Below are 12045 nucleotides of genomic sequence, written 5' to 3'. Positions count from 1 at the left end.
GAATCATAGGCTTAATACTCTCCTCAATATAATATGTGAATATGAAACAGAATATCAAGTGTAGTGCTTCTGTTACTATAATATTGAATATAACAAATGTAAACCATAGCCTACAGGTTGGCAAACTTTTTCTGTAAATAGCCAGATAATAAATATTTTAGGCTTCGTGATTCATACAGTCTCTGTTAGAACTACTCACTTCAGCCATTGTAGTATACAAATAGCTGTAGACAATACATAAATGAATAGATGTAGCTGTGTTCAAATAAAGCTTTATGGGCACTGTAATTTGAACTTCACGTCATTTTCATATGTCACAAAGTATTCTCTTTTTTATTACTTTTCAACCATTTGAAAATGTAAGTTATTCTTGGCTCACAGGCTATATCTAAACAGGAATTGGCCCCAGATTGGCTAGTGGGCCATAGTTTGCCAACCACTGCCCTGGACTGTACAGTTTAGAGAGAGTAGGTATGTATGTCTATGTATATTCACCCATTGAAATGTTATCTACCTTAGTCTCTTTTTTAGCTAAAAAGAACTCTTCTCATACACATTTAGTGGGTACAAAGCAGCTTTTGACACATGGGTATATTAAGTGGTGGTGAAGTGTGGAGTTTTAGTGTAGCCATTACCCAAATAGTATACATTGTACCCATTAAGTAGTTTATCATCCTTCATCCCCCTCCAACCCTTCCAAGTTGCCATGGTCTCTTATTCTACACTCCATGTCCATGAGTACACATTATTTAGCTCACACTCATAAGTGAGGACATGTGATATTTGACTTTCTGTTTCTGAGTTGTTTCACTTAAGATAATGGCCTCTAGTTCCATTCATGTTGCTGGAAAAGACATATAATTTTATTCTCTTTTTTATGGTTGAGTAGTGTTCCATGGCATACATACCACATTTTCTTTATCCAGTCATCCACTGATGGACACTTAGGTTGATTGTGTATCTTTGCTATTGTGAATAGTGCTGCAGTAAACATGCAAGTGTAGGTATCATTTTGATAGAATGATTTCTTTTTCTTCAGGTAGATACCCAGTAGTGGGATTGCTGGATTGTATGGTAGTTCTGTAGAGGGTGCAGTCATTTACATTCTCACTGACGGTGTATAAGCATTCCCTTTTCGGCCGGGCGCGGTGGCTCAAGCCTGTAATCCCAGCACTTTGGGAGGCCGAGGCGGGTGGATCACGAGGTCAGGAGATCGAGACCATCCTGGCTAACATGGTGAAACCCCGTCTCTACTAAAAATACAAAAAACTAGCCAGGCGTGGTGGCGGGCGCCTGTAGTCCCAGCTACTCGGAGGCTGAGGCGGGAGAATGGCGTGAACCCGGGAGGCGGAGCTTGCAGTGAGCCGAGATCGCGCCACTGCACTCCAGCCTGGGCGACACAGCGAGACTCCGTCTCAAAAAAAAAAAAAAAAAAAAAAAAAAAGCATTCCCTTTTCTTCACATCCTTATCAACATCTGTTATTTTTTGTCTAAAAAGAATTTTTTTAATGTATCTTTTCTGAGCTGATAAAACTTGGTAGTGTTAGAAAGTGCCGTTTGCAAATGAGAATGTACAATTGAAAGTGTTAGCTGAGCTGGAAGTGATTCTGGGGTGCCACCTCAAGGGTCACTCACTGTGAGTTATGTCTGGCCTTCCAAGGGGAATAAGATTACAATTAGGACCCAGGAATATTTGTAATCGGTCTCATTTGGATTTCAGAGATAGCAGAAGAGAGCACTATTAGCAATCTGCTGAAATCTACCTTCATCTTCCTCTCTACCTAAGCCAAGCTGGCCTCAGCAGCCCAGCTCATGTCTCAATCACATTAGAGAAATTTCTCCCTTATACACATGCCATTAGTTGGCTGTATATCTTTCCTGACAGTTTTTAACTGACGTTACTTTGGACTTTCCAGCCAGAGAGAACTGGAGTTTTTATTCATTATATCATAATATTTCTTTCTTAAAACGTCTTAGACAAGAAAAAAAGAGCTTCATACAGTGAGGTCAGATAACAACTTCTTTTTAATCTAAGCTATCTGCCCTTGGTTTATTGCTTTGGATATTATTAATAATAAGGGGAATCATAAGGAAGTCAATGAGCCATTTGAAGGAAAAATAGGAAACTTTCTTTTCTTTTTCATAGAATGGACAGAAGATCACTCAGCCCTTGTGCCTCCTGTTATTCCAAACCACCCGCCAAGCAATCCAGAGCCAGCCAGAGAAGCTCCACTTCAGGGTAAAGTACTTGTTTTTCTAATTGTGTTATGGTTTTAGCTCAAAATCTAATTTTTTTAAAGGTATTTAAAAAGTGCAATCTTGTAACCCCCAAGTCATTCCTTTGATAGTGAAAACCATAAATAATAAAAGCAATGATAAATGTATTGTTAGACTTGTCAAGAAAAATTAGGAATCTTCCTGAATAATTTTTTTCCAACTATTTGTAATATTTTAAAAATAAAGACTACTTGTTAAATGATCATTCAAACCAACGTTTCTCAATGTCAGCACCATTGCCATTTTGGGGTAAGTAAATCTTTGTTGTGTGGGGCTGTCCTGGGCATTGTGAGATGTCCCCTGGCCACTAGATGCCAGTAGCACACAGCCCACCTCTCATTGTGACAAGGAAATTGTCCCCAGACATTGTCAGATGTCTCTGGGGAGCAAACCCATCCCAGAGATAGGAATCACTGATTTAGAGATCACAGATATTTAATAGTATGTTAAAAAAGATAAATCTGAAACTCAGCATTAGATATTTCAAGATTCTAGCCAACATATTAGGTTTTGTCTAAGACTTTCCTATAAATGCAAATGGTTTGATATTGTGTTTTCAGTTCTCATTCCCTATTCTTGCTGCAGTTTTGGTATTTATGCATGTTTACAACGTTTCAATGTATCTTGTTTGTTTACATTCACACATAGGATGAGGCCTTTATAGAGGATTATTCTTGAAAATTGGAAGTTCCAGAACCTTGCAACTTTCAGGCCTCATTACTCTTAAATTATAGAAAATATTTGTGTTTAGTTTTCTTTTTCTTTTAAACAAGCATCATGTTTGACAGAGTTGGGGAATGTTTGTGGTACAGAAGCAATAAAAATACTATAAAATTTTCCTTCCTTTCTGCATTTTAAAAGAGATTTAATTGTGTTAGATATAAAATGATAAGTAGAATAATTCATTTTTAAAATTTTAATTCCTTCATTATAATTTTCATAAGAAAGAAATTGTTTCTCTGCTAGCTGACATTGTCATGAGATTAGAATTAATATCAATTTATGTAAAATAATTTCCGGCATGAATATACTTTTTAATGGTGATAATGGCTTTAATAAAGATAGGATATAGTAGATAATAATATGTTGATTAATATCAGTATGACTGTGGATTCCTCAGTTTTGTGGGGTTTTTTGTAAATATAAAATTCCTTCTGTCGGCTCATGCCTTCTTACCTTCCCCTCTCTCACAGTAAGTTAGCCTCCTTTCAGTTCTTTTAACTAGCAAAACTGTGGACCGCTTCTGAACCTTTGCAGAGGCTGTTCCTTCTATTTGCAGTTTTCTTTTCCTCCTACTTCTTACTCTGCTAACTCCTGTTCACCTCAGGTCTTTGCTAGATTCCCCTACCATGTTTACTCTTAACCATCCTGTACTTCACATTTATGAAATTTAACCGTTGTAACTAGTGTTCATTTATGTGCTATTATTTAAAAATAGTTTCCTCATTAGACTTTAAATCCTATGGAGACAAGAGACTGTGGTTCTCTGTTTTTTGTGTTTTCACTGTGAGATAATCCCAAACAAGGCATAATCCGTTGGTATCTATTTCTCATGACATTATTGAGTGAAACAGTATCCATCCATCTATCTATCCATCCATCCACATATACATATAGAATAGCCAACCAGACTTTCTTACATAACTATCTTAGAAATTAAGTAAATTAAAGCTATAAAGGTTCAGGTTCTGGGTGCCAAATGCTTAGTGCACCAACTAAGAATTGAGATGGTATTTATCTGTATTAGACACTTCATCTCAGATTCTTACTTTTCTTTCACTCAACCTTTTTTTCTTTTTCTTTTTTTCTCTTCTTCCTTACTTCCTTATATCTCTTCCTTATTTCCTTAGTCATCTAATGATTGACTAAGACATCCACTGGTGCCTTCGTTCAGGCTTCTATAACAAGTTGCCATAGACTAGGTGGCTTAAACAACGAACATTTATCTATCAGTTCTGGAGAGTCGGAAGTCGAAGATCAAAGTGCTGGCAGAGCCAATGTCCAATGAGGGTCCACTTCCTGGTTTACAGACGGCCATTTTCTCACCGTGTCCTCGCGTGGTGCAGAGTAGAGAGAGAAAGGACTAGTCCTCTTCCTCTTCTTATAAGAATAAGCCCATCATGTGGGCTCCACTCTCATGGTATAATCACCTCCCAAAGGCCCCACTTCTAAATACCATTCAACAGTGTCTGGGAATGTTCAAGCTCATTGAACTTTCCTTGGGATTGACTCATTTATTCTTACAACCCTTCTACTGTGTAGTCTCTCTGTTGATCCACACCTTTCAAGCACCTTTATAATCTTTGGAATATAACTGATACCCAAGAAACCAGTTAAAATCCATACCATTTGACTCCAAGTTGTGATTTCAATAAACATTAACCTAGACTTAAGCCTCATTGGTTATAAGTCTGGGTTACCTGCCTACTGGTTAAGTGTCTTGATTAGCCATCTAGTGTTTAATCTTGAGCAGTATCTAGCGTTGACAGACTGTCAGGAAGAAGCCATATAGCTAATTTGGTTAGATTGTTTGGTAGTAATTTTGCCAAGTTCACAGGCCAACTAAATTCTCCCCGATCAAGGGTGTACTTCTAATCCCAGCAAGTGATAATTTGGAGATTTGCTCTTATGAAAACTCTCTAGCTTCAAGCTTATGCTTGGAGAGAGATTTTTGCAGCTACCCCTCTACCACGCTCACTCTACCACCACCACATTCAAAACAATAACTCATTTATTGAGCTCTTAATTATGTGCCAAGTACCTTCCTAAGGCACTTTACCTACATTATCTGCCATGGTTGTTTCTCACAACTATCGTATGAAATAGGTATCATCATTACCTCCATTTATGTCTGTGATACTCTGGCAGAGAGGTTTAGTAACTTGCCCAAGGCCATATAGCCACTAAGTAGCAGAGCACAGATTTGAACACTATTCATGAGGAATAGTTTAACTTCTGGTTGAAAGGTTTTTGGCTGTTTTGGTTTTTGTGTGATACCTCATTTGTGTAGTCTAAATCTATGTTGTTCAGTATGGAAGCCGCTGGTTACATGTTGCCATTTAAATTTAAATAAATTACAGTTAAAAAATAAAACAAAATCAGTTTTTCAGTCTCACTAGCCATATTTCAAGGGCTCAGTGGCTACATGTGACTAGTGGCTGCCATGTTGGACAGTGCAGACACAGAACATTTCCATCATCACAGAAAGTGCCATTAGACAGTACTGGTCTAGGGTATTTAAACAGTAGTGTCAAGAAGTGACATTTCTTTCCCCTCCCCTCAGCCTGGCAGGGAAACATGCACCTAAGGTTCATTCAGGTGCAGAGTTTCGGGGCAAGACCCAGAACATCCTGATCAGTGAGTCTAAGGAAGGAGCTGAAAATAGGTACATTTTTAAAAGCTACCCAGGTGATTTTCCCTAGGTAAGACACAACCAAGCCTTACCACTGGTGACTGGTAAACAGAGGTTAGGATATTAGAAAATTACATGTACCACAGGGCTGCAGCTGAGAGCTCCAAATTCCACTGCTTGTGGCGTGAAAAGCATTTCTTTCCAAAAGCTGCATTAACTAATGATCCACCCCTATGTAAAAAGGAATAAAATGTGCATAAATGTGAAACCCTCTGATCTTCCCTCCCTTGTTAAACATTGGAAAAGGAAGTCAGTTGTATAATTTCAAAGCTCTGCTCTTGTCTTTATTAAGTTAACATTCTCAGCACAAAATATGTTCATACATTTTTTTTACTTAGATAAACTGCCAGGCACATTTTCACATTTTCTAACTTAGCCTATAATAAGAGTGAAAAGCTCCAACACCCAAACACCTCTTTTCAGCCTTCTCAAAGACATGTTAAATATCATTTCTATGTGCTTTTATTTTTTCATTCATTCACTCACTCAACAAACATTTTTGGAGCACGTAAAATGTACCAGACAATATTCTAGATACTGGATATAAATACAAAAATCCTCATAGAGCTAACATTCTAGTGGTTTTATGTACCTGCGTATCAATGCCCCTCATGCATGGGAGTGGGGGATAGTAAGAAAACCAAAACTGTAAGTAAGATGTATATTCTGTTGGAAGGTGGTAAATGCTAAGGACAAAACTAAAGCAGGGAAAAGGGATTGGGAATGTATGTTGGAGGTGCTGCAATTTTTAGCAAGGTGGTTAGGGAAGGTCTTGCTGCGAAAGTAATGGCTGTTGATGATGTCTCTGCGTAACTGAAATGTGTTTCCCTTCAGGGCGCCTGGAATGCCCTAGCAGCACCTGCTGCAAGAGTGTAGGCCACTCACCCTCCTCCCCCTAAAGTAAACTTTGGGGGTTATCTTACCTCACCTCGATTTCCATCTGATAATTATCTTGGCAGCTGTCTCCCCAAAGCTCTTAGTACAAGTGACACCACCCTCCCGATGCCTTAGCGGATGACTTTGCCTGGCGAATCCTTCTAAGTCCTGCCTTTCTTTAGCCACTGTGACAGGGCTGTAGTTTGTCAGGCTTCCAATAAGCTTTAGGACTGTGCTAGAGAGCAGGTTAGCGAAAGGACCTCCGATTGCCGGCCATTTAAAAGAGCCTTCTTTGCAGGAGCCAGAAACTTTTAAAATATGCAATTAAAAATTGTATGCATGCCCAGAGACCTTTTAAGCCCTTTTAGATATAACTAACCAAAAATAACTTCTTTCCTAGGTGCCAGGCTCCTAGTGAAGGGGTGTAGGGAACTAATTTCTCCCTCTTTCTCTCTCTCTTTTTGTTTTGGATAACATTTTTAATAGAAAAGAAACAGGGCAGATGGAGAAGCTATGTGTGGCAAGAACAGGGTATAAGAAGTAAGTACAGTTAGAAGAGATGAAAGAAGCTGCTCATGAAATTAGGTCTACTAGTTGGGATAATCAGAGAAGTTCCAATAAGTTTCTCGATTACAGAGAAGTGCCTAGTAAAACCCAAAAGAAAACGTTTTGGTTTATGTTCAAAATGTTATTTGTGAATGTATCAAGAAAACGTAATAAAACCTTAGGTAGCATGTTTGGGAGTAATTTAGCTATATCTCTATCTGTACATTTATTTTATTTTTATTTTTATTATTTTTTTGAGACAGAGTTTCACTCTTGTTGCCCAGGCTGGAGTGCAATGGCATGATCTCAGCTCACTGCAACCTCTACCTCCTGGGTTCAAGTGATTCTCCTGCCTCAGCCTCCCAAGTAGCTGGCATTACAGGCATCCGCCACCTCATCTGGCTAATATATATATATTTTTTCTTTTTCTTTTTCTTTTTTTTAAAGTAGAAACAGGATTTCACCATGTTGGCCAGCTGGGTCTCGAACTCCTGACCTCAGTGGTCCACCTGACTCAGCCTCCCAAAGTACTAGGATTACAGGCATGAGCAACCACGCCCAGCCTAACTTATTTTAAATAAGACAGCTGAATTCGGAGCTGTATGGCTACTGTTAGTAACTACTTAGTTTAGGGATTTTTTTTTTTTTTGGTGGGGTTTCTTTGTTTTTTGGTTTGTGTTTTTTAAACAAATATCCTAAACTTGTTTTAAACAGTAAATCTTAGCCGTAGACATGTGTTGGCTATTTCATAAATTTAATAAAAGGTGCAAATAAATAGGAAAAATAGTTGAATTTGGAGTTCAATTCAAAGTGAATTGACCCTTAATTTTGAAAATAGTCATTCTACATTTTTGTCAAATTATTATTTGTGACTCTAATATGTTTTCTGGTATTATCTGTGCATTTTCAGCCAGGATTTTCTGTTTGATTAAAACTAAAGTTTTTGTTCAGTTGATTTTTCGAGTGGAAGCCAGGCCCAAAGCAGCACATCAGAAGCCATATAGCAAAATAAAATTAAAACAAAAGACATAAAACAGACCAGTTCCATTTGCTGTGAAGGGGTTTGTAGCAGCTCAGTTCCTGTCAAACTGCATGAATGGAAACCAAGAAGTATGTCACCTGACAGGGACTAGTTTCATCCCTCTCTTATAGCTGCTTTTGGACCCTGGAGTTGACATACTCTGTGCTTTACCTCCTTCCATCAACACTGGGGCCTAGGAACATCCTTATTCCTCAGATTAAGAGAGGACTTTCTTAAGATGCTATATGCCCAAAGGCTCTAGGGCATAAGCTTGAAGAATTATCTATATGTTGTCTCAAATCTTGTTAAATTCTCCTTTTCACCAATGGTGACATTCCTTATGCTTTTCTTATTTTAATCCAGGCAAACCCTTTTTTACACGAAATCCTTCTGAGTTGAAAGGCAAGTTCATTCACACAAAGCTGCGGAAAAGCAGTCGTGGCTTTGGCTTCACGGTGGTTGGAGGGGATGAACCTGATGAGTTTCTGCAGATCAAGAGTTTGGTCCTAGATGGTCCTGCTGCATTGGACGGCAAGATGGAAACAGGTAGCGTCCACATGGCCTTAGTGTGTTCTGTGTGGTGAGACTCCAACCCAGAACATAAAGATGTGCAATCATGACATTGTTTGGTTTGAGCAAGACCAGACAGCGTCATGATTGCACATGTTTATACCTTTAAACACCTTGAGAATGAGCCCGGTCTCCACATTATATAAATTCATCCCTTGGGGCAGATTGAAACCTGTGAAGTCATTTTAACTTTGGGAAACTGTGTGACTACAGTAAAGCAATAAGTTACTAAAAATGTAGATCCCCATTTAAATAAATGAATTCTAAACTTGGATTTCTGCAGTGAGATTTTTTTTTAGGAGAAAGCTCCAATGTTCTTTCAGGGATTATTATATTCTCATTAGCAGGGAAGATACTAGGTGCTGAAAGAACACTTTATTAGCTGTTAAAATCAGTAACAGAAGCAGTTTATGCCCTATAGTATCACACCCATGTGCAGTTTCAGTTCAGTTTCATATTAGTGGAATATATTATAATACTGATGGCAATTTTATGGGTGCTGTTTTCTTAACCCCCACACTCTTGCCTTCTACAGGGGATGTGATTGTCAGTGTGAATGACACCTGTGTTTTGGGACACACACATGCTCAAGTTGTGAAGATCTTCCAGTCCATCCCCATTGGTGCCAGCGTGGACCTTGAACTCTGCCGAGGTTATCCATTGCCTTTTGATCCAGATGACCCCAATACAAGTTTAGTGACCTCGGTAGCTATTTTGGATAAAGAACCAATTATTGTGAATGGGCAAGAGACCTATGATTCACCAGCTAGCCACAGTAGTAAAACAGGCAAAGTCAATGGCATGAAGGATGCCCGGCCAAGCAGCCCAGCGGACGTGACTTCAAATAGTTCGCATGGTTATCCTAATGACACTGTTTCTTTGGCTTCCTCCATAGCCACTCAGCCAGAACTCATAACTGTTCATATTGTCAAAGGGCCAATGGGCTTTGGTTTTACTATCGCAGACAGTCCTGGTGGGGGTGGCCAAAGAGTGAAACAGATTGTTGACAGCCCAAGGTGCCGAGGCCTGAAAGAAGGGGATCTCATAGTGGAAGTTAATAAGAAGAACGTGCAGGCCCTAACTCACAACCAAGTGGTGGATATGCTGGTTGAGTGTCCTAAGGGAAGTGAGGTCACATTGTTGGTGCAACGAGGAGGTAAGTAGGTTTGTTTTGTTCTTTGAATTTTTTTTTTTAGTCCCAAATTCATTGCTTAACTTACTCATCTTCAGATGACCACTGGGGGCTTTTTAAATGTGTATTCCTTTAAGTTCGTTTTTATTTAAATGCTTCAAAATGCCTACTGATTTCTCCAAATACTAACCTCTTTCACATAAAAATTATGGTTTATACATTATGGCAGACATATGCAGTTAGAGTGGTACTTTAAAACAGAAATCAGATTATGCCTTTTTAAAACGTTAAGATTTAAAAAACCTAACTTGGGTGTGGTGGTACCTACCTGTAGTCCTGGCTGCTTGAGAGGCTGAGATGGGAAGATCACTTGAGCCCAGGCATGTGAGTCCACACTGGGCAACATAGTAAGACCCCATTCTCTAAAAAGTGCTTTTTAAATAAAAAATAGTAATAATAGCCTGTATCCTTTAAGCCTCCTGAACTAGGCCTGCATAGCCTGCAAAATGTGGCTATGATCACTCCTCGAAACTTGTCTCATGTTCCTCTCCTCCATCTGATGGTGCTTTATCCACACTGGCTGCTTATATGGAACTCCTTTAATGCTTCAAGCCTTTTCTTGCCTCAGGCCCTTTGTACTTACTGTCCCCTCTACCTGGAATGGTCCTTTCCCAGCTCTTCCCAGCTGGCTCAGTCTCATTTAGGTCTCCTTCTGAGAGAGGGCTTCTCCCATCACTTTTTCTAAAGTAGCTCCCAACACTTCCATATAATCTTGATCACATTTCTTCGTAACCTTGATCATCATCACCTTTTTAGCACAAGGCATTATTTCATGCTTTTATTTATTTTTTAGTGTTTGTCTTTCATGAGAATATAAATTTCCATAAAGCTAGGGCCCGTGTATGCATGTGGACAGCTGTTGTCCCCAGCATTTAACACAACACCTGACTCCTTTTAGGTATTTATGAATGAATAGGTATTAAGTGAATAGGTGTGTGATTATTTCTATTTGGCAGAAACAAGAGGTCTGCTAATCATATTAAACACTTCCGTCAACATGCTCACATTTTAATGAAGTAGTTGAGGATCTCAGAGATCTGGGTTATTCTAAATCTTGAGGCATTAAACTTCCTCCTTTCTCCTTGAGTCCACATCCCACCCTCTGCTTCACCAGAAAACACAGGACCTCACACTGAGCAATATTTTCCACCATATTGAAATGCCTTGCTCTTGGAATACGTACATATATGTGATTAGTCGTGACTGATAGTTTCACACAGTGGGCCTGAGAATAGCTGTTTCCCTGATCCTTGTCACCATGATTTGTTTCATGAACAACATATTCAGGCCTTTTGAAAAGAGATCAAGAACCATACTTTTATTTCCTTTTGGTTTGTTGCAACTGAGGAGTTCATTTGTGTCACAGCAGCCCGATTCTCATGTTTTCGTGAATCTGTGTGTTCTGCGATCAGAATGGCTGGGGTCATTTGAAGGAAACCCAAAATACAGAGCACCTATCTACGTGAATTGAAATGCTCAATGAGCCTGGCTTAGGCAGTTACAAAAGGCACTGTGCAAATTTTATTTTTCTAAATGTCGTTTCCACTAACTAATTTTCAAGTCTCTTCTTGTACCTAGATCACTTGACTGCCCAGAGAACTGGTTTTAAACAGTAGCCAAGATGTATGTAGTGGGAAATGACTTGGGTATAAGAACGATTATGACAATAATGATGATGGTGATGGTGAAACCTGGCACTTATAGAAGAATCAGTGATAGACAAAGCACTTTCATACCTCCACCTACCTCTCCTCTGATATTTGTCACTTTGCTGTGAAGTAGGAAGGTGCCACCCCACAGTAGTTCTGAGCTGTTCACCCTGGCTCTGTGGTTTCCAGTCCAATGTTCTGTCCCACTTAACTGAGTGACACTGATTTTTGTATAGTTGCTTAATACTGTGACTGACAACCTGGAAACTTTCAAATGGTTCTTGGTACATCAGGTGCACCTCTGTTTCAGCCACTGCTCATTTGACAGACACAAACCACCTTGTTCTCCAAACTCATCTATCTGCTTTCTCATTTCTGTTATTGATGTGTTAAGTTTATTATCTCTTTAGATTCACTTCTAAGGACACCAAACATAAAGTTTCATTATAGCCAACTAACTTACACACTTAATGAACCATATTGTAATGAATTTGCCTAAGCC

The 12045-nt window shown here is 39.0% G+C and overlaps 1 protein-coding gene across 21 annotated transcripts in view; it reads left to right on the top strand.

Annotated features, from left to right (window-relative positions):
• Window positions 1-12045, top strand: part of MAGI1 (membrane associated guanylate kinase, WW and PDZ domain containing 1) — a 686305-nt gene that overhangs the window by 599271 nt on the left and 74989 nt on the right. For all 21 annotated transcript variants that reach the window (XM_050778525.1, XM_050778528.1, XM_050778527.1 and 18 more), the window contains 3 exons: window positions 2147-2239; window positions 8496-8678; window positions 9238-9858. In XM_050778525.1, the coding sequence (XP_050634482.1) occupies window positions 2147-2239; window positions 8496-8678; window positions 9238-9858 (897 nt within the window). The remainder of the gene's footprint in view (window positions 1-2146; window positions 2240-8495; window positions 8679-9237; window positions 9859-12045) is intronic.

The sequence above is a fragment of the Macaca thibetana genome, chromosome 2 (genome assembly GCF_024542745.1).
Source record: "Macaca thibetana thibetana isolate TM-01 chromosome 2, ASM2454274v1, whole genome shotgun sequence".
In the NCBI taxonomy this organism is placed as follows: Eukaryota; Metazoa; Chordata; class Mammalia; order Primates; family Cercopithecidae; genus Macaca; species Macaca thibetana.
Note: the sequence above shows the minus strand (reverse complement) of the source record. Positions and strands in the feature narration are given on the sequence as shown.